General features: G+C 38.6%; 1 protein-coding gene across 1 annotated transcript in view; it reads right to left on the reverse strand.

The window, feature by feature from the left end:
- LOC139742777 (speract receptor-like) overlaps positions 1 to 24,585 on the reverse strand; it is a 482,274-nt gene that overhangs the window by 171,902 nt on the left and 285,787 nt on the right. Inside the window, exon 3 of the mRNA XM_071653295.1 lies at positions 9,631 to 9,803. Within this exon, the coding sequence (XP_071509396.1) occupies positions 9,631 to 9,803 (173 nt within the window). The remainder of the gene's footprint in view (positions 1 to 9,630; positions 9,804 to 24,585) is intronic.

The following is a 24,585-nucleotide window of genomic DNA, read 5'->3' on the forward strand; positions in this document are numbered from 1 at the left end:
TAGTAGAGGGTGATGATCAATAGGAACTATAATCCTTATCTTCATAGCACCCGTCATCCAGTGGTATTTTTTGTTACTACGGAGTCTTGGGGACATAAACAAACAAAAAAAACTTCCATAAATATCGCCATCTTGACAACCGCATCATCATTCGAGTTCCGCAGCCTGACGACGAAGCAACTCTGGAAGACATTATCGGAACAAGTTCTGACTTGCAGTGGACGTTGGCACCCAGAAAAGTGTATCGATTTTACATATTATTCGTTGGATTTCATCGTTGAACAGGTGAGACGAGAACGTGTTGCCCATATTAAAATATTAAACGAGATTGACAGTAACTATAGATAAAGCCAAGCATGTGCACTTAAGGTGTATGCATGTTGTGACTGAGGTAGGGAGTATATTGGCAAGATAACGTGTCTTTTTAGGCAAATATTTCTACGTTCAACCGTTTGTATACGTGTACTTTTGTAAGCATGAAAACATATGGTCGCAAAGACATTCATAATCTTTTGTTCTTGGCATCTTAGCGCATGACCGTTAATGCCATTGATTTCTATAATTGTGACAAAAATTGTAAGCAGACTTTTCTCCGGTTGTCTTGTCGTTTCTAGTTTGTCCGGAAACATGACTCCTGAATGGTCTAGCCAAGACGAGCGCGAACATCAGCCCCTCTACGAAGAAGAGAACAGAGGCAGCAAGCGGTGGATCAGCGCAGGAGACTCCTCAACTGGGATGAGTTGGAGAGTGAAGAGGAAGGGAACTCCTCCGATCCCGATATTCCCCAAGCTGGCCAAGGTGATAACGTGGTAGTAAGTGTCTGCTCACAATACATATTTATCCGCTTCATATAGGATAGTGCGTTGTCGTGACAGCCTCACTGTTGTCCTATTTTTTCTGTAATCATCGTGTTGACATAGATGACCCCGCGGGAACAATCTTAGACTCTCGAGAGCCAAGATATATACGGCACGCAAGAAACCTTCCCACCATAGTCTTCCTCACCGACAGACAACTCGCTCAACGCTCCCTCTCAACTTGACTCTATCGTAGACACACAAAGGGATTTATTTTCCGAGCCAATGGAGTCAACGAGTGCCGAGAATCCTGACCAACCTTCCGACAGTCAGATATCGGATCGGGATGTCTCGCAGAGGGATGTCAATGCGTCAGAAAATCTTTCGGAAAGTGTAGGCATCAGATATACGTATTAAGATCACCTAATAACATCTGTATGTATGTATGTGTTTATGTATGTATTATATGGCGTGATATCATATCTTCATGTCGGTTATTCATTTTTTTCAGGAACGGATCCAAGAGTTCTACTCCATTCAGCTGAGGGAAGAAAGGGATGCGCCGCGTTTCAGAGGGCGCATCACGGACTATATATTGACGATACGCCCTTTAGAGACCCTTTTGGCACGCTACGCTATACACGATATGGTAAGTGCATTGTTTGAAAGCATCATAACGCGTGTAACGGCAAACTTTGAGAAAGGCGATGAGGTAGGCTTTGTCATATCATCTCCCAATTTGAAGCAGGATGCGGGCATACCTCTGACAAGAAAAGATCAACTGGCGGTGGAATGAATCCTGTCCATCATAGAGCAAATTATGCAGTCAAACGAAGATTTTCGGCTTTTGGGGGGATTTAATCTAAAGATTGTCCACATTCAGATGCCCGAGGGAGGAAAATCCAGTGAAAATACGATCCCTTTGGACCGCTTCATCGCAAAGAAAAAGAGATTTATCCACATTTCGAACAGGGATAATCTCTGCTGCGGGAGGGCTTTAGCCGTGGCTATGGCCCATGCCAATAAAAGTGAAGACCCGCAAACTTTCCGTCGGATTAGGGAACCAGCTAGATTTAAAACACAAACTCTAAAAGCCATGGAATTATACGATGCGGCTGGTGTGGACAAAGCCAAAAAATGTGGTTTACCCGAAATAGAACAATTCCAGAGGTATCTCCATGACAAAGGCTACCAAATCACTGTGTATGTCAATGGTGGAACGCATGGGCTCATATACAAGGGACGGGAGAATGGCAAATTGTTGACCTTTTTTTTCCATAACGGGCATTATGACGTCATCGTCGCCACGCCCGCTTTCCTCCGTAAGAGCTATTTCTGTAGGGTTTGCGTGAAGGGGTACGATGAAGTATCGAAGCACATCTGCTTCGATAAGTGCAATTGCTGCAAAAGCAAACAAAACTGTCGGTTAGAGAATTGGGTACAGTGCCCTGACTGTGGCAGGTGTTTCAAGAGCGAAAAGTGTTTCGAAAATCATCGGACACCCTTGCACACTGAAAAACAACGATCAATCTGCCAACTGTTGCACAGGTGCAAGAACTGCAACGTTTTAATCGACAGTAGAAGAGAAAAATCCGAAAAAACACGATTGTAGGGTGGGGTATTGCGAGCGATGCAAAACACGGGTGATCAAAGAAGGCCATCAGTGTTTTATGAGAACTCTTCCCGATCCGAACCAAAAGAACAAGAAAAAGAGTCAGGAAAAGCAGAAATCCAAGAAACAAAAATTCATCTTTTTTTTATTTCGAATGCAGACAGGATGACAAAGTGGCGCAAAATGACCACGGGCCTGTCTTAAAACACATTCCAAATTTGTGTATTGCACTGAGAGTGTGTCAAGACTGTTTTGCGGATAAGGGGGACAACGTTTGGTGCTAAGATTCTCAGCCTTTCAGTCAATGATGTAAAAGTCATTGACTCCCTGAGCTTTCTCGCTATGCTTCTTTCTTCTTTTCCCTTTACCTTTGGTCTCAAAGAGTTGAAGAAAGGGGTTTTTCCTCACTTTTTTTTCAATAAAACTGAGTACCAACACTACAAGGGAGCACTTCCGGACAAATCTTATTACGATCCCGATGGGATGTCTGAAAGAAAGCGTTTAGAATTCGAAGCATGGTACTCAACACACAGGAACGATCATTTTGACTTTGAAGAAGAAATTCTGGCATACTGTCGTTCCGACGTCCAAATTCTCATGGAGGGCTGTATGGCTTTTCGTACGCTTTTCATGAAAGTAACGGGCAATATTGATCCCTTCAAAAACATTACCATTGCCTCGGCCTGTAACACCGTGTTTAGGACCAAATTTCTGAAACCAAATTCCATAGGTGTCATACCTACCCACGGGTATAGATGGAATAATCGGCATTCTCTTCTGGCAATGAAATGGTTGGAGTGCATTAGCCACCAAAACGACATACGCATTGACCATGCTAAGAACGGGGGAGAGCATCGTATCGGCAGGTTTCGCGTCGATGGTTACGACAGGACAACGAACATCATTTACGAATTTTTGGGGGATCTGTGGCACGGTTGTCCACGCTGCTACCCTCGACGGGATGTCGTTCTGCCGGGATCCGATGGAACGGTCCAAGATGTATATGACCGCACCATGTACCGGCTGAACGTCATACAAAAGCAAGGGTACAAAGTGGTAACCATGTGAGAGTGCCATTTCAGGAAAATGTTGAAGGAAGATTTGGCGGTGGCAAATTTTGTTGACACTCTCCAGTTCCAGGAACCCTTCCAACAGCGCGAAGCATCTTATGGGGGGGGGGGGGGGGGAGAACAAATGCGCTAAAATTACACCATAGGGTACAGAATGATGAACGCATAAAATATGTCGATGTTTGTAGTCTACACCCTTGGGTTTGCAAGTATGCCGAGTTTCCGCTAGGACATCCCACCGTGATCACGGACAACGTTGACATTGGCATTGTCCTCCATGCCAACTCTTTGATCCTGTCCTCCCCTACAGAAGCGAGGAGGGTAAACTTCTCTTTCCTCTCTGTCGAGCGTGCACCAGTGACAAACAAACAACACCCTGTGGCCATTCCTATGAAGAAAGGGCCCTGCTCTCTACCTGGGTTAGTGAGGAACTAAAAAAAGCGGTCGAACTTGGCTACAAAATCGTAGACATCTACGAAGTCTGGCACTGCAGACTCTGGAAATCTGACCACATCCTATGTATACCTTGCTGCCTTGGGAGTCGGGGGAGGTATCAGACCCGCTGGAGCCGTGGGAACCAAAGGCCTCTGCTCCTTCAACCGGATTGAGTGCCGTCAGTCTCGCTACTCACATCGTCGGCCGGACTTTCCCATTGAGTCGTGCCAAGAGTTGCATTAAAAAAGTAGGCTCTTTCCTCCCTCTCACTGTAGCCCACTTGCCACCCCTTTTGACGTTGTTCGTCTGTGAGCGTAGCCTCGCCGAGTTCAATCGCCATAGACGCATTATTGTAGATACTTGGATTCATTTTACGTTATACAGTAGGAACAGAGAGCTGCAGACGTCGCTGATATGCTTGGTACGCGTTGCTGTAAGAGCAGTGTGAGAGGTATGACTGAGGATTTGAACCGCGCGCGGTTTTATACCCACTATAACACTTCTCCCGTTGCTAACCATAATCCACGCAGCCACGTCATCTATGTTTTGTTGTCAAGCAAACATTCGAACAATCGAGATAGCACGTGCATTGTTCTCTCTTCCAGAAATAACTTTCACACAAAAGAGCTCCTTTAATCCTTCTTTTCATCAAGAGGTGTGTTTGCTTGTTGCTATGACGACCGATCAACACGCAATTTGTTTGTTTACTCTTTACTCAGTTACCAGAGACACGCCTTCCATCGTGAAGTGTTTGCTTGTTGCTATGACGACCGATCAACACCCGATTTGTTTTTATACCCGTTGCCTAGTTACCGAAGAGGGCGCCCTGACCTCCTATGCAAGTTAACCTATTGTTATGCTAATGCGATGACGTCACGCACCCATTGTTCGTGCTCACTCAAGCATTTGTGCGCGATTGGACTTCCTTATTCTCTAATGTTGAATTTTAAAATATATATATATATATATATATATATGTATGTGTATAGCACAATATTATACTGTTGTGCAATTATCCCTTTTCCTTTTTTCTTTTTTTCTTTTGTTTCTATTGCATATGTGTACGGGAATGCATTACATGAAGGCTCACATGCCTAAGGGCAACAGTAAAATAATTACTTTTGTGAGCCCTAGCCCATGTATTGCTTCCCAGTTCATACTTTGTATTATACGTCAACTGTGTATTATTTTGTCATACATCAACTGTGTTATTTCCATGTGATTGTATGTTATGTTACTGTTATCGTCATTTTCATTTGGCTGAATAATAATGATAATAATGATAATAATAATGATAATGACAATGATAATGGCAATGGCAATGACAGTGCCAATGACAATTGATTAATAACATGTCACCATGACTGGTATTGGAGATATCCAATCTGTTTACATGAATAACATTATAATGATTATTTGCAATCTTTACGAAGTATAGAATTATTTACTGCACTGTTGGTCAAAAAGGTGGAATAATTTTGTATTGAATAAACGTCGACAGTATTGTTTGCATTTCAAAGGCTGTCTGCAGACAAACTGGTATCGATTACGAAATGATACCCCATTATTCATGTGATATTTGAACATGGGGAATGTGTTATTACGTAATAAAGTTACCTTGTACAGACTATAAAGCCCTGTTGCAACTGGAATATTGCCCCTTTTGCTGATTTAGCACGTGTAAAGAAAGTTGATTTTTTCCCCAGTGCCCTGTACTGTTTGTATTACAAATCGGTACATAGTCCCCCCCCCCCCTAGACTATGCCTGGTCCAATGCCAACGGCAATGCACGAGAGAGTGGTAGCACTTAAGAGGCAGGAGGGCTACAAGCAGTGCAGTCTCTAAAATCCTTAAACATCACCGTGAGAGAGGAAATGTGCGGCCACGGAAATCACCCGGACGTCCCAGACTGACAAGAAGAAGAGATGATCGCCAACTGTTAAATCTTTGCCGCAGAATCCGGAAATTACCCTTGAGTCGCCTTCAACGCTTGTGGAGGAGACATTATGGAATCAACGTTTCAAGATCAACAGTCATTCGCAGATTGATACAACATGGCCACCGAGCACGACGATTGGTTAGATGTCCACGCCTGACGGTTCGCCACAGGGTCGCTGCTCGTCTCCTTTGGGCCTGGCAGCACAGGACGCTTCAATAGAGACATTGGCAACATGTTACCTTCACGGACGAGAGCCGGTTCATCATTGACCGTAGAGATGGGAGACAGCGAGTTCGTCGGTTAGCTTGGGAAAGCCTTCGGGATGACTGTGTCCACGAGACAACCCAAGGACAGGTGGAGGAGGCTCAGTGATGGTTTGGGCCGGAATCCATTACGGAGGAAAACGCCACTTGTGGTGCCGGATGGTAACGTAAACGCCGCTGTCTACAGGGAGATATTGGAGTTCCACTGCCTTCCATATGCAAGACGTGTGTACGGATTCAAATTCCGACTACAGGATGATAACGCTAGACCGCACAGGGCAGGTGCAGTTAGAGAATGCCTAGAGACAGAGGGGGTTGTACAGTTGCCATGGCCAGCCTGTTCGCCAGATATGAACCCAATAGAACATGCATAACGGTAGATAGGTCATTCCTCAAAATCTGCAGGAGTTGGTAGCTGCGTTGAGGGAAGAGTGGGAAGCCATACCTGTCGACGTCATCAACAACCTGGTGGACAGTATGCCACTACGTCTACGCGCTCTGATTCGTGCTAGGGGTGGACATACCCGATGTCAATGAAATCTTAAGAACAATGAATCGGATTTGATGTGAACTTGTCCATGGAATCACACAAAAAAAGTCATCTGGAAAATTGAATGAGGTTTAAAACCAATATTTTGTTAATAGAATTTGTTATGTAATATTATCAATGTTGTTAAATGCCCATAGTTTCCAGTAATTTAGATATATACTCATTAAAAATCACTGTGAAAGTGGGTAAGGGGCATGATGATAAAATAAAGTGATTGACATACATCAAACATATTATTTTCCAAGCACAGGGCGGTGAGTTAGCTCAGTCGGTAGCGCGTCTGTCTCCGACCCAAGCGACCCGGGTTCGATACCCGAGTCTGGACTGAGCAATGTTGTGTGTAATCATACCGTCCCCTCTAGAAGAGGCAAACCACTGTGTCCCTCGGATAGGACATAAAATGGAGGTCCCGTGTGTGAGAGAGTCACAACTCATGCACGTAAAAGATCCCGCTTCATTCATTCATCGCATAAAGCAGGGTGTTTAACCCAGTGAAGTGGTCCCACCTCACATCCAACTGGACCCCATGGAAAACCAGCTTATCAGCATAGCTTAATATGGGCTATCCAGCCATCTTCTCAGATGGAAAATGAACAGACAAACTTACCAAACAAACAAATAATGTAATAAATATGCCTTTAAAATTCGAAAAAAATATTCCACCTTTATGACCAACAGTGTATATATATATATATATATATATATATATAGAGAGAGAGAGAGAGAGATAGTGACAATGGTAATGACAATGCCAATGACAATGGATTAATAACATGTCACCATGACTGGCATTGGAGATATCCAATCTGTTTTTGTTTTACATGAATAACATTATAATAATTATTTACAATATTTACGAACTATGATATGTCTAACATGCGAATGCAATCGACCCAATATTCAATACACTGTTAAATAAGACACACCAAAATACAGTAAAAAAAAACGGAAAAGGAAACAAAATGACGTAGAAATAAAGCTTTACGGGGGAAGAAAGAACGCGAGAGAGAGAGAGAGAGAGAAAACGCAATACATGTATAGGCGCCATTAGAGCAAGAGTGCGATAAGCGCACCGTGATGTGTGGTATTGGTAATGACATTTATGTTTTACCTGAATAACATAATAATTGTTTACAATATATACAAGATTTGTATGCTGTGCCTATGTAATACATTCAATATAATCAATAATTTTGAGGAAACTAGTAACAGAGACATCGGAATACAGTGAAGAAGATGTTAAGAAAACGATAGAAATCCAGTAAAACGGAGGGAAAAAAATAAACACACAAACAAAGAAAGAGATAGGCAGAACAGAACACGCGCTTTGGTGTGCGTATATCTATGCAAACCTCATATACGCGCAGCTTGAACTTCCAAGTTCATTGACCTTATCTGTCAAAAGATTAAAAAATCCTTCAAAAATCCATAAAAATTCTCAGATGACTACACAAATTTTTAATCATCTGTTCCTTCTGTCATCATCCACATTACGTGCAAGTTTCATTCAAATCCATTCACAATTCTTTGAGTTATTTTGCAAACAGACAGACAGACAAACAAACAAACGCCGATGAAAACATAACTTCCCCCTCATAACGCCGATAACGCCGATGAAAACATAACCCCCCCTCCCACCCTCGCTCGCTACGCTCCCTCACATACCGCCCCAAACCCCCCCCCCCCTTTATAAAAAGCTAGATCCGCCCCTGACAGTGCGAAGTGTGCTTGCACCGGGTGGCTTGCACTGCCAGAGCGTCATGTGCTTCCAGCTTGCTGAATGCATGCTATGCGTGAGTGTTTACCCATGGACCCTCCTTTTTTCTAGTGCCCGTTGACCCGTTGCATCTTTACACGACGTTTCGTTAGTCAGCGTTTACACACATAAATCCATCGAATGGCCAGGGAGGTCTATTGATGGAGTATTTACTCTTTATAATCCATGCAAACACACGTTTGGGAGTTGTAAAGTATTACAACGGGGTGTTTAACATTCCTCTTCGCTTTGAAGTTATACTCGGCGAGGCTAGCGCTCCAAGACGGAATATGGAGACCAAGAAAATGTTTTACATTTCATTGAATTACAAGTTGCATTTCAACGCAATTTTTCATGAAATGAGTTATTTAGAAAAATTTTGTAGAGAATTAAAAATTATAAACTTGTACTTCTGTACTCCTCTAATGCGCAAACTGAAATGAAATGAAAACTACAGTTTCTCCCTATATATATAATATATATATATATATATATATATATATATATATATTCTCAATGATGCGCACATTTTCAGCATTTAAGTCTTCTACCTTTGAAAATGACATATTTAATTTTGCAAACAAAAGTCCCTCAACTAAAGTGTTCCAGTGTGCTTTTCTCTGTTTGTTTCAACAGTGCATTTTGAGAGAGCTAAACGCTAGTTCTGATTACTGAATGCTCTCTTAAAGCATATGGGTACCACCTGTATATTGAATAACTTCTCTTCAGTGCCGAGCATAACTTCCAAGGACAGTAGTAGTTCCTTCTCCATCTGTAACACCTCCCTGGTATGGCTATACCGTTTTGGAATAGCTGTACTGTCTTGATATTTTTTAATGTGTCTAAAAACCCTGCGCGACTGATTTACTAATGTAGTCAAATGTATAAATGCTTCTCTCCTGCGGTTCGATTAACAAGCTTTCCATTAGCTTGTTCCTGATGAAAAAAAAAAGAAAAAAACCTTCAATACTTGGAATCCACTGTATACATTAGTTGTTCCTATGAATTCAGGTTGCCAGGAACAGCCTTTGTGCATGTGAGCTAAATTACGAACAGGCTTATTTCAACTATTTCAACTTATTTCAACTGCATGAACTCACAATCTAAGGCTTAGGATTGGGAAATCAACAGTCATAAAAGCAAAAATAAACAAACACACTACTATTAAAATGATCAAACTTTGCCGAATAGCACATGGAGAAACCCACCTTTCGGCAACTCGTCTGTATGGAAGTTCCTCAGCTGCTACCACGCTGACTACGTTCCATTCAAAATGCCGTAAGAGGGCCAATATTGACTCGGCAACTTTCTCTGCGGTGGGTGTGGTACGTGCAAATGTCCGATATGTTTTCTTGTTGCTTACATCCGGCTCAACGCATGACTGTGAGAGTAAAATGAAATTGGCATGAAACACTTTTAACAAACAGTTGCGGGGACAGCTTGGAGTGTAAAGGGTCTCTATTATACCACAACTATCATAAGCGTGCAGGAGTGTAAAGGAGACACACATGTCCACAGGAAACTAAGTGTGTCCATTATCGTTATTTGATGCGTGCTAGCATATATCTTGGTGACAAAAGTTTCAATTCATGCTTACATCAAAATGGCAACATCTAAAATTGACACTATGATTTCTTTCTCCCTTTTAATTCCAAACCATGATTCCAGTCTTCTCACTTACATTCGAATAACACAGTGCATATTGACAATAATTTCACTTTCGTTACCTCAGCAAACATTGCAATGTATCCCTACTGTACTTGTTTCAATTATTGGTTTCTCCGTACAAATTTACATGCATTTTTTCTGTCGCTGAAGAAAGTGAGATTTATAGAATTATTTTACTGTGGAAAAACGAAATAAAGTTGAACTTGAACATATTTTGCAATGTGTTATCGTAAATGTGTTTAGTATTGACTTGTAGGTAAGGATTTATTTCTTGAAGAAAATCAATGAGAAAGCAATTTCATGAAGAATGGAGTGTACATATCAGCCCTCAGCACCACAGAATACACCTGAGACCGTTTTCACAACTGTATTCCAACACTTTATAGTACTTTCGATAGAGAGCTTTGGTTTGTAGTCAGTCATACTGTTCGCTAGACATCGGACATGATAGGAGAGGGAGCAAAACGGATTGGACGTAGATGATTATGTGAGGCTATCCGAGACAGGAAAACTGTGGCTGTATTTGAAACTGTCTGCTAAGCTGCTGTAAAACATAGATAACGCAAGATCTGCAAGGTCATATACTGCAGTACCCTTATCGCCGCGGAAATGAAATAGCTAATTTTGCCACCCAAATAGCATGTAAAGGGGAATTTCATCCTGATAGTAGAAGATCAGTGACAATTTAGGGCACATTGAAAAAGTTATGAAGCTGATAAACTTTAGAGAAAGACAAATTGGCAACTTCGTGTGACGTACATGTAAGTGTTGAGCTGTTCTCCATTCCGTACGTTTATACCAACAAAGTAACAAATCTTCTATATTCTCACAACAACAATTTTCTTAAGATTCGTTTTTGGTTTATGCTGAGAGTAACAGGTTTTTGCATACCCTCCTCAGCCAGCGAATATGTCCTCTCTGTACCAAAATATATGAGAAAATGAAAATTAGTGAAATTTTGCGCATAAACAAAAAACAAAAGGAGAGCTGCTCAACACCTGCGTCACACAGAGTTGCCAATTTGTATTAGTATCTAAACTTAATCACTTCATAGATTTTTGTGTGTATCTGATTTTTTTTCCCAAAAAATTTCACTGGTCTACTTCTCTGATTTTTTCTCTTTTCTTAAAAAAACAACATGATACCAGGTTGGAACCCTCCTTTAAAAAAACCGTTTGTAGTTGTTGATGTTGATCAGAAAATAGCTGGAAAAGGCGATGTCACCACAGACGTGTATAACTAAAATGGCAATTTTCAAACGTTTAAGCATTACGATCATGATGCTGGCCATGTTCGCGCCTTTTCTCCCATTAGCCCGTAGTTTCATGGGAAGGCCTTGTCACAATTTTCCGGGTAAGCTATGCGGGCCTGTTGCGGGTAGGGATTTTCCAGCACGCTGGAGGATTTTCTGCGTGCTGCGGCTGCGGCCAAGATGATGACATTCTGTGGGACTTCTGCCATATCAAATTCCTTCAGAGGGATTTCTTCATCGAGTTGTCAGCCCTCACTCGCCACCCATGCGGCTGACACGCAGGTCACACGGAATGCACGTAAGTAGAACCTAAGTAACACGGGTCCAGCAGGTAAGACGTATGCAAAACTCGCCCAAATCCCAGTCCGCCAGCAAAAATTGTCCTGCGTAATGGAAAATCCCCACACGCAACAAGCCCGCGTAGCTTGCCCGGAAAGGTGTGACAGGGCCCTTACATCAAGAAAGCAAACTACATCGGCGAATCCTTTTTACAATGAATACAATTTTGATGTGACTGTACTTTTCGTGCGATGGTTCCAATGCTCTATTGGCAATTAAGTATTTTCATCAGAAGGACAACGATGACGAGAGTACGAGAGCACTCCTCGGAGCGTCGTCACACAAGCTATCCACGGGTGAAAAGAATTATTTTATTTTGTTTGTTTGGTTGGTTGGTTATTTTGTGTGTGTGTTTCTGCATTTTTTTTTTTTTTTGGGGGGGGGGGGGGGCACAAGAACGATTGAATTAAAACATTGTGACAGGTATAAGATTCCCTGCGGTAAATCACTCTCTCGCTCATAAGGTCGAACATGCAAGCTAGAATGATATCAACGGAAATTCAAGGTGATCATTCAACGTTAGATTGAACATTGTTCCATATGTCTCCCTCCATCCCCGCCTCCATATATACATATATACATATATATGTATATATATATACATATATGTATTATGTATATTTATATACATATATGTATATACGTATATTATATATGTATACATTTATGTGCATGTATATATCATACATATATAAATGTTTTTTTTTCTACATTATTCTGACTTGCTCGTTTGTACATGCTGTAGTGGCATGTCGTCTAGTATGGTTAGACACGAAGAAGAACTGGAAGTAGTTAATGATTTTTTTTTTTTTTTGGGGGGGGGGTCACATTATGTCAAACGACACTGAAACAGATGTTGAATATGAGCAAGCGTTGCAAGCCCATCGGAGGAAGGTGAAAGCTTTAATCCTTGTAACTAAATTAACAGACGCCAATGTGTTGGCAGTGGTGAAAGGTACTATAATGAGATTAGCCAACAAGAGAATTCTGTTGGCCCTGAAATGCTGGTTGGCCATGAAATGCTGGTTGTACCTCTCGGCCAGACAAAAAGATCGCCTGTTATGGCATGAATTATTTCGTCGCGTGTTGTGTTATTAGTCAAGAACACGCACGGAAGTGAAACTACCCTTTTCATGTGGAGTCTTTTTAGTTCCAGCACAGTCAAATATCAATTACGTTAATTACTTCCAATGCGCTGTAGATGCAGTAGCAGGGGAGTAGAGCTGAAACATCCCAAGATGTTGAGAAAAACAACCAGCGGCATACAAAGTTAGTAATATATTCCTAGAAAACGAACAACTACGACCATCATTTTGTAGCTTTGAAGCCCATTTTGCACACACGTGAATCACGTCGATAACTTGGCTTCAATTAGCAAATAAGTATTTGGGATAAGGTGAGGATATTGAAACGATGCGTGCTGTTTTTCTATGAAGACCGAAGACCAAGGCCGAAAAAAGGAAGTGAACTGAAGGGATGCTCAATAATATCAATATTTTCTCCGAAAAACAAATAAGGTAACACACCAATCAAATATGATGGACTGCTGAGGGTTTTTTTTTTTATATGGACAATAACACACTGTCCATATAGATTTGATTGTCATACTCACGAGGATTCCTCTTCGACTATATTCGCGCTTGCGTACCACGAACACCATTTCACGTTGACTTATTAAGGAAAGTGAAATCAGACGAACAAACTGCGAGAATTGTCTTCAAAGTCGGCCCTTGCATTTTAAAGTTTCATTTTTTTTTTCACCGAGTAATGATAGAGTTCGTATCCACATATGCCAACTAGCTGGGGGTGATGTCTTCCATAGTCTCCCACAAAGTTTGCGCACAAAAGTCTTTTTGTTGTTGATAATTTATCAATTACAACTTTTCCCTAAGTCTAGTGGGATTTCGGGAAAATTTGAATGTTAGAGGCATTTTTTAGTAAAAGTTGGGAACCGGTCTATTTTGTATAATTTAGTCTAGTGGGATTTCTGAAAAAGAGCTTTCTAAAATGGTGTTAGAGGCATTTTTTAGTAAAAGTTGGGAACTGGTCTCTTTTACCTAATTTGAGTATGCTGAATCCGAAAAATCCGGTTCCCAAGCGAAATTCACCGATCTTGACCATCTAATTTGCATAAACAAAATGGCTGCCAAGCCACAGAAATTATCAGTTTCAGATACGCATTTTCTAGTAATTCTTTGCAAATGAGCTGGGAAAAAAAAGTGGTTTGAAATGTTTTTACAGAGAATAGAATTACCAATTTAAGGGATTTAAACGTTTCTCAGGTGGTAAACAGTATATTTCATTCATAATTATGCAAATTAGGACTGAAATATGCAGATAAATATATAAATCTATACATTAACACTGGAAGAGTAATTTTGACTTTTTATTTCTTGAGAGGCAAATTAATTACTAAATATGTAGACTTTACGGTTTTTAGGGTTAGGAAAACTCCGGTTCCCAAGCGAAATTCGCCGATCTTAACCATCTAATTTGCATAAACAAAATGGCTGTCCAGCCACAGAAATTGTCAGTTTCGGACACGGATTTTCTAGAAATTCTTTGCAAACGAACTGGGAAAGAAGTGCAAATTATGCAGATTAATATACATTAACACTGGAAGAGTTATTGTTACAATGTTTTTCTTGAGAGGCAAGATAAACACTAAATATGTAGACTTTAAGGTTTTGAGGGTTAGGAAAACTCGGGTTCCCAAGCGAAATTCACAAATCTTGATCATCTAATTTGCATGAACAAAATGGCTGCCAAGCCACAGAAATTGTGAGTTTCAGACACGCATTTTCTGGATTCTTTATTTTTCATTTTTGTAAACGAGCTGGAAAAAAGTGATTTGAAATCCATGTACATAGAATGGAATTAGCAACTTTAGGGATAAACGTTTCTCAGGTGGGAAATAGTATATTTCTTTCATAATTATACAAATTAGTACTGAAATATGCAGATAAATATATATTCACACTGGAAGATTTTTTTTTTTGATTTTTTTTCTTGAGAGGGAAGTTAAAACACTAGATATATAGACTTTAAGGTTTTGAGGGTTAGATGAAATCAGAATCCCTTCTCAGTGGTATCAAAATAAATGCAAATATTGTAATTGGTATGCAAACTATATGTAGGCTTCATGAATTCATTCAATAGCCTATATACGCTGGAAAAAGCATTTAATTTTTTTTTTCAAATTCTCTTAAAAGGTCCTTTTGGATTTTTTTTTAAAGAATTCAAGTTAGGAACCCAATTCTTGACCAAAATCGATTGCGCTAAGGCAAAAAAAAAAAGCGGATCTTTTTTAAGCGAATGAATTTTAACATAATACATAAAAAATAGCTGCATAATTGCCATAAAATTGTTAATTCCATGAAAAATATCTTTAGTACATCGATAATCGCAAAACGAATTGATGAAAACTCTCTCTACGCGGATCATGACTCAACTTTTTATGGGTGGGGGGGATGTCATCGATCAATGCCATTTTGTTCATATGCAACATCCATTATTGTATTGTTCCAATATGCAAATCTGTAGCATTAGCACGGAAATTCTATTTCCCAGTTAACCTGTTACCAGAGCTTGGTAATCGTATATATACAAATATATATATATATATATATATATATATATATATATATATATAATAGTAATAATAATAATAATGATAATAATAATAATAATCATAATAATAATAATATATGATAATGATAATAATAAAGCTGAAGAAGACCAAGGTCGAAAGCTTCCCACCAGCCGGCTTCATGCGACATCTTTTGTCATCATTATTGTCTCGTATATAATAATAATGATAATAATGATAATGATAATGATAATGATAATGATTATGATAATAATGATAATAATGATAGTAATGATATATACATGATTATATATGATTATATATAGCAAACATTCGTCCATAGTTTGAAATGGGATAGGTGGTTTCATTCTATTTTCTCTTGAAGCGTTTTTTTTTTGTTGCAGGTCGAAAAATACCTTTAATGTCACAACAAACATTACTGATGCTTCAATGAATAAACAGAATTATGTTGTAAGTCCCGTTAGATTATATATATATATATATATATATATATATATATATATATACATATATATATATATATAAGACTGGAGAAGGATCCATTTGAAAGTTAAACTTGAAGAATAGCTGCGATCACACACTGGCAAAAGATTAAGAAGTTTAAGATCGCGATCTCCAAGATCTCAAAAGGCGCGGCCAAATTGGTAAATTATGGAAATGTTTAAGATCGCAATCTTGAAGTTTTTCAAGTACGTGTGACTGCAAACTTTCCGCGAAACTTCCCAATTCAGCTAGGGATATTTCATTTTATAATGCTGTCCTCGCCAAACTTCTCGATCTCTTGCCAGTGTGACTGAACAACAAAAGATCGTGAAGACTTCGCAATCTTATACTTTGCGATCTTTTGCCACTCTGACCGTGCCTTATCATGATAAACTTAAATAGCGATGTTAGGATAGCAGTGAGGGAGAAGAAATGGAAAAAAAAAGACGTGTGGCACACATCTACCTATATTTGATCCTTCTACATCTGTTATAAGAATGTAACTTAGTCAACTTCCAAGACAGTTCGAACTCTGAAATTGCCTCGGCCAGTGCAATCTGCGAAATAAGGGGTTTACACCTTCCTGTTCCTTTTTGTTTTTGTTTTCAATATACATGGATAACACGCCGTCAGTGATAACCACTAAGTGTGATCATTTCAATTTATTCTTAAGTGGACGACGCCACGCTCCCTTGTCGATCTGACTTATGATATATCTTACCAGGTGTGATTCAGATCATAGAAATGGCATTCTTAGCAAACAGGCCTCTAGCTTTAAGGGCTAGTGGATTGTAAGAACTAAGGAATAATGAATACTCATTAGAAACCATGTTACATACAGAAGATTCCACTTTAGCAGACGTAAATGGTCGCCATTTTACCTATCTTTATATGCTCATCAAGTATAGTTTTTGAATATCCACGTTGTTACTTGAATTTCTGCTCAAGAATTAGGATATGGATCTTTTCATGGAGGACCTGGGTTTTCCACCACCTTGCGAACATCAAGTTACTTTTGCTCCCTTGAGAGATAACATCGATCCGATAGCTACCTTAAAGAGGCCTTCTTCCGTAGTGCTACTAACAGTAGCACTCTTATTAAAGCAAGTGATCAATGACTCACAATCATCAAGGATGCTGCTTGTACGAGAAGAAAACCAAAGGGTTCCAAAAACATGGTTGTTATCAGTCGTCTCTATAAGAATAATATTATATTCGATTCAAAAGATGCATCACACAAGCTCGTTTGGCACAAAACATGTTCCGGCATTTTACCGACAAAGGTATACTGAACGCTCGCGGAAGCAGTTCAACGACAATACTCCTGTATTTAAAAAAAAAGATAAAAAAAGAAGAAAATCCTGCTCATTGTGCCAGACCTGGTCATTCTTCACCAGTAGACAATGGATGGGAACGTTTTGATTTGGTCTACAGCCTGTACAACTGATATATCTAGCTAAAATTTTGCAAAATTGCCAAGAGATGATTTCATGTGCATGCGAAATCAAAGCAGAACATTTCGATGCAAATGTCACAAATCAGACCTACAATGTACAACAGTGTGTGCATGTTAGCAACAATGTGATGATGCAAACCTAGCATAAATGTAGATCAATTTAGGTCGATTGAGAAATAGACTTTTCGACTCAGATTATGTTTCTTTTCAGCCAAAATATAATGGTGTTGATGACTAGAATTACAAAGTTTACCCTTCGTTTCTGTTTCCAATATTGTTCGAGATACCAAGATTTTTCTTACATTTTCTTTTTGCTTGAGCCTGCAGAGTTGGTGAAGAGATAGATAAAAAGCATAAATTGTGACGAGATTTATGAAAGTTGCCACTTGATTTTAGATTCAACAGATTAAAGATATCAATAATCCAATCTATCCCATGACAACAGCAAAGTACAGGGAAGGATAAAGTGACCTTGCACTAATCCATAAAGTAATGTATAGTGATCTGATTGCCCGACAACTTTGATGGCGAGACCTTGTGTTGGTGGTAAATATGCATAGAAAATGGGTGAATATTTTCATAATCTATTATGCAAATGAGATAATAGGTGTGTGCTGTTTAGTAGTTGCAGTTAATTTTTGCATCTCTTAATCACACCAGGAATCATTAACAGGTCTTGATGTTATTACTGTTATGAAACAGATTCACATATTGCGGGTTGTAGAATCTCGAAACCTTCCTGGTCTATGGCCTCTTGAATATCAATTTGCACACATATTTCCTTTTAGCGTCATTCAGTTCTCTTTTATTGATTGATTCTAGTACTTGATTTACTTCGGACTCTGACGAAATCATAATATGCAACTTGTTTGCCCGATAACTTAGCTGTATTTTAGTACGCCAAGGTACATTTTGATAGCAAGACTTTGTTGTAGGGAACATATCCATAGAAATGGCCAACTATTTGTATAATTTGTATGCAAATTAGATTATTAGGGTATTTCTAATAGCTGTTTTTTTTCTTGTATCTCCTTATCAGAAAAGAATCATCAACTTATGTCTTGATATTATAACTATAATGATTCAGATTCACATATTGCAGCAATGTGTTGTAGACTCTTGAAGCCGGACTCTTGAAGCTTGTGGTAGTATAGCCTCTTGCATACCAATTTGCATACGTTATTGCAAATATTGTTATTCATTTTTTAGTTATTAATTGGTTGATTCCAGTACTTGATTTTCCTCGGACTCAGATGACACCATGTACACTTTGTTTGACTGATATCTATTTTTCGCTACGCCAAGGTACAAATATGTTGAGAAAATGGGAAAATATAATTTTGCATAATCCATTATGCAAATGAGATGCATGTATTATTTCAATACTTAAAGTCTGTTCTTGTATCTCTTACACAACGAATCGTGAACCGGTCTTGATACAATGATACGAATTATGATTCAGATCCATATATTGCGGCAATGCGTTAGAATCTAGAATCCTGCCAATTACGTATCCTCTTGTATGCCAATTTGCATAGATATTTGCATAAGTGTTATTCAATTCTTTTGAATTGATTAATTTTGATTCGATTCTGGCGACTACAAGTACCTTTTCTTTGCCCGATAACTTGCTAAAATGATCAAAAACAGAAGTGAACATGTAGGTACTATACATGTGCATGTGATGCGGTAATGCATTCATGTATCAGCGGCAACTCCTAATTTGCATATTTCACTTCTTAATTTGCATACATAAGTAAAAGTTATGATCAATTGATGAGCTAGCTATTGTATTTGCACCTTAATTTCTGAAATTATTACTATTTCTGCATGTCTAGGGAGATTGTATAAAAATTAGATCATCGAAACACCATAAAAAGCAATGAATTGGTGGCCATTTTGTTTATGCAAATTAGATGCTCTTAGACTTAAAATTCTGCTTGGGAACCGGAATTTTTGAATTCAGCGTGCTTGAATTATACAAAATAGACTGGTTTCCAACTTTTACTAAAAAATGCCTCTGACAGTCATATTTTCCCCAAATCTCACTAGACTAATTCAAGTACGCTGAATCCAAAAATTCCGGTTCCCAAGCGGAATTTTGAGTCTAAGAGCATCTAATTTGCATAAACAAAATGGCTGCCAATCCATTGCTTTTTAAGGTGTTTCGATGATCTAATTTTCATAAAATCTCCACAGCAATGCAAAAATAGTAATAATTCAGAAATCAAGGTGCAGAGACAATAGCTAGGTCATCAATTGTTTATAACATTCACTTATATATGCAAAAGAAGAAGTGAAATGCGCAAATTAGGAGTTGCCGCTGATACAGCAATGCATTACCGCATATGCACATGTATAGTACTTATTCACCCCTTTTTTATACATTTTAACAAGTTATCGGGCAAACAAAAAGTACATGGTGTCGTCAGAGTCTAATCAAAATTAAGTCCTGCAATCAATCAATTCAAAAGAATTGAATAACGCATATGCAAATATCTATGCAAATTAGTATACAAGAGGATACAGAACTGGCAGGTTTCTAGATTCTACAACGCATTGCCGCAATATATGAATCTGAATTATAATCCTGATGATAGTTATCATTGTATCAAAACGGGTTCACGATTCCTGGTGTGATAAAGAGATACAAGGACCAACTTCAAGTATTAAGATAAAACACGCATACCATTTGCATAATAAATTATGCAAATATTTTTCCATTTTCTCAACATATTTCCCCTAAAACAAAGTTTTGCTAACAAAATGTACCTTGGTGTAGTGAAAAATAGATAAGTTGTCGGTCAAACAAAGTGTACATGGTGTCATCAGAGTCCGAGGAAAATCAAGTACTGAAATCAACCAATTCGGAAAAAAAAAATGAATAACAATATTTGCAATTACGTATGCAATTGGTATGCAAAAGGTTAAACTACGACAGGCTTCGAGATTCTACAACACATTGCCGCGAATCTGAATCATTATAGTTATCATATCAAGACCTAAGTTGATGATTCTTTTGTGATAAAGAGATACAAGAAAAACCGCTATTAGAAATACCTTAATAATCCAATTTGCATAATGAATTATGCAAATAGTTGGCCATTAACTAGGAATATTTTCCCTGAACAAAGTCTTGATATCAAAATGTACCTTGGCGTACTGAAAAACAGCTAAGTTATCGGGCAAACAAGGTGCACATTATAGTGTAGTCAGAGTCCGAGGTAAATCAAGTACTGGAATCAATCAATAAAGAAGAACAGACTGAATAACACTTATACGGAAATATGTTTGCAAATTAGTATTCAAGAGGCCGTAGACCAGGCTGGTTTCGAGATTCTACAACGCATTGCCGCAATATATTAATATGTTTCATAACAGTTATTACATCAAGACCTGTTCATGATTCCTGGTGTGATTAAGAGATGTGCACATAAATTAACTGTAACTACTAAACAACACACCTTTATTTTCTCATTTGCATAATAAATTATGCAAATATTTACCAATTTTCTATGCAATTTTCCACCAAAACATTGTCTTGTTATCAAAGTGTATCATGGTGACATGAAAAAGAAAAGGATAAGTTATTGGGCAATCACATCACTATACATTGCTCTATAGATTAGTGCAAGGTCACTTAATCTTTCCCTGTACTTTGCCGTTTTCTTTGGATAAATTGGTATATAATTATTTTCAATCTGCAGCTGAATGTAAAATCAAGTGGCAGCTTTCATAAATCTCGTCTGCGAAGATAATTTATGTCTTTCCTTATCTATCTCTTCACCCACTCTGCAGGCTCAAGCAAAAAAAAAAACAAAAAAAATCCTGGAATCTCGGAAACAGAAACGAAGGATGACTTGGTAATTATTCAGTCATTAACCCCTTTATATTTTGGCTGTCGAAGAAACATAATCTGAGTCGAAAGGTCTATTTCTCAATCGAACTGAATTAATCTACATTCATGCAAGGTTTGCATCATCACATTGTTGCTAACATGCACACACTGCTGTACATCGTAGGCCTGATTTGTAACATTTGCATCGAAACGTTCTGCATTGCTTTCGCATGCACATGAAACCATCTCAAGGCAACTTTGCAGGATTGGAGCTAGATACATCAGTACAGGCTTCCGCGAGCGTTCAGTTTATTTTGGTCTGTAAAAATTAATGGGCGGAACATATTTTGTTCCAAACGAGCTTGCGTGATGCATCTTTGGAATCGAATATGAGTTTATTCTTATAAAGACGACTGATAACAACCATGTTCTTGAAATCCTTTAGTTTTCTTCTCGTTCAAGCAGCATCCTTGATGATTGTGAGTTCTTGATCACTTGCTTTACTAAGACTGCTATTGTCAGTATCAGTCTGGCAGAAAAAGCACAACTCCAGTATCTACGGAAGAAGGCCTCTTTAAGGTAGCTATCGGATCAATGTTATCTATCAAGGGAACAAAAGTAACTTCATGTTCGCAAGGTGGTGGAAACCCAGATCCTCCATAAAAAGATCCATATCCTAATTCTTGGGCAGAAATTCAAGTGACAACATGGATATTCACAAACTATATTTGATAAAGCATATAATGAGAGGCAAAACGGCGACCATTTACCTCTTATACGAACTGGAATCTTCTGTATGTAACATGGTTCCTTATGAGTATTCAGTGTTCATTATAGTTCTTACAAACTACTGGCCCTTAAAACTAGACGCCTTTTTGCTAAGAATGTCATTTCTATGATCTGTTTCAGACCTGGTGAGATCTATCATAAATGTGTCTTCTAGACTAACATGGAGCATGGACTTAAGCTCGATATCTAAAATTTTAATAATCAACAGAAAATGACACATTAATTGAAGCGGATTAGAAGGTATATCACTTCTCGTTGGTTAAGATGCATTACAATATAATTTTTCGAGGAATGGGACCGGATGATTTACCCATTTAGCAAAAGTTAGACAGACAAGGGAGCGTGGCGTCCTCCAGTTAAGAATAAATTGAAATGCATCAATACCTGGTGGTTATCACTTGCGGCATGTTATCCACGTATATCGAAAACAAAAACAAAAAGGGCCAGGAAGGTGTGAACCCCTTATTTCGCAGATTGCACTGGCCAAGGCAATTTCAGAGTTCAAACTGTCTTGGAATTTGACTAAGTTACATTCTTAAAGAGATGTAGAAGGATCAAATCTAGGTACTAGATGTATGCCACACGTCTTTTCTTTTTCATTTCTTCTCCCTCACTGCTATTCTAACATCGTTATTTAAAGATAATTATAAAGTTTTGGTACCTCAAAAGTTTCCCTGAATTTCCTTGTCTTAGTTTGTGTTTCAGGTAAAAGTACCTTTCATATAACTAACACTGCGAGACTTACTTGCCCCACAGTGCTCTCATGTCTTAGTAATCATGCAATTAACGGCGACCAGCAGCCCCATACGCATAGCGTAATGGGGCTGCGCATTGTAGCACTCAGGATCATGACAGACTAGTATCGCGGGTAAATATCAACTTAAAATCCAAAAATTTCTTCAATTTGAAGACTTATCAGTTAAGTTGAAGTATTGAAAACAGGCTTCGGGCAACGTTTGGTTCTGCCAATAGTCCCTTTCTGTTCGAATTGATGACTAAATGTGACTCGGTCGAGAGGACCTTGGGAGAGCTACACTGAATTGACGGCCAGCGCATGCGCACACATCACATGCGCACAAATTTCAAATCCATTTCACAATGATTATAAAAGAGTTCACTCTTTTATAATCATTGTGAAAATTCGCAATGTCAGCAAAGATTCCCTAATTTGAGTAGACAAAGAATGACAAAGAAAAAAAAAGAAGATCTCACGGTGAAATACGTTTCCGGCAAACGAAGCTGCCGTGAACATGGTGTAAACGTTGCACAACTCGATATTTTTCTGGCTTTCTGACTTGTTTAAGCCCTTAAACCATGCCCCTGCAAAACGTTAATACATCGCTGCCCCTCCTTTGATCATTTACACTAAGAATTTAGACAGGCGGTAGAAAAAAACTCCTCAAAATTTAACCGAAAACAGCCAAAAATTTTTTTTTAATCGTTTGTGTGCAATCTGACTTAAAAAAGCAAACAAACAAACATTCTCTCGCCTATTTCAAACTGCTTCCGACTTTTGGCTCATTCTGTCGCTTTTTTCACAGTTCCTCCATCACAGCGGGTTTCTTCATTTTTACTTTTAATGATAATTGGTACCAGACTAAAAAGTGGTCAAGAATACACACCTCACAGGTTATCACAGTTATTGCTTCGATTTTAAACTGGCTGGGCTGTGGATTTCACAGGATTCGTCTATCTTTTTTTTTTTTATGGTGTGACATACGCGTATCCCCTTTATGGTTAATTTTCATAACACCCCGAGTATTCCGTAACCTAAATGCGCACACAAACGGACTGTATCTTGAACCGGAACTTGCCATAACTTGCACTGAAGAGAGTGTCCGAGACTACATGGCATCAAGGAGCTTTGCTAGAACTCATGCCCAACGCTTCATTGAGATACACACAAAATAATCTAACAAAAAAAAAATAAATAAACACACACACACACACACACAAACAAAAACAAAAACACACAAAACCCAGCAAAAGCCGAGGAAGCATACCCGTACAATAACCATACCATGGACAATGTACACAACAGGTATAGAAGGGAACGTCGTAATATCATTGGCTATTAGGTGCCAGGTAAAAATGTCAGAGGTAAAAATGTCAGAGGTAAAAATGTCAGAGGTAAAAAATGGCAGAGGTAAAAATAGCAGAGGTAAAAATGTCAGAGGTAAAAATGTCAGAGGTAATAATGTCAGAGGTAAAAATGTCAGAGGTAAAAGTGTCAGAGGTTAAAATGTCAGAGGTTTAAAAATGTCAGAGGTAAAAATGTCAGAGGTAAAAATGTCAGAGGTAATAATGTCAGAGGTAATAATTTCAGAGGGTAAAAATGTCAGAGGTAATGTCAGAGGTAAAAATGTCAGAAAGTCATGAGAGCGATTTCGTCAGAGGTAAATGTATGAAGAGGTTTTGAATAATAACCTAGCCAGAGCAAACTGTATTTATCGAATTATCAAATCCAAACTGCAGATTTGAAGAATATTTATGGAATTATGGAATTTTAAATTATTGGAATTAAAAAAAAAATAGAGCACTCTCATTATTCTTAGTTTGATTCAAGTGCAGTGGCGTAATCTGTCTGTTCAAGAGGAATATCAAACCAGCTAAGAGCCTAGTAGACCTATGGGAAATTATTATTATTGATATTATTATTACTATTATTCATCATTACAAGGGGTTCCAACAATGCTGCAAACCCCATAAACAGTATAATCCTACGTTG

This window comes from Diadema antillarum, unplaced genomic scaffold (genome assembly GCF_040938485.1).
Source record: "Diadema antillarum isolate AM-2024a unplaced genomic scaffold, OU_Dant_1.0 seq00001020_RagTag, whole genome shotgun sequence".
Classification (NCBI taxonomy): domain Eukaryota; kingdom Metazoa; phylum Echinodermata; class Echinoidea; order Diadematoida; family Diadematidae; genus Diadema; species Diadema antillarum.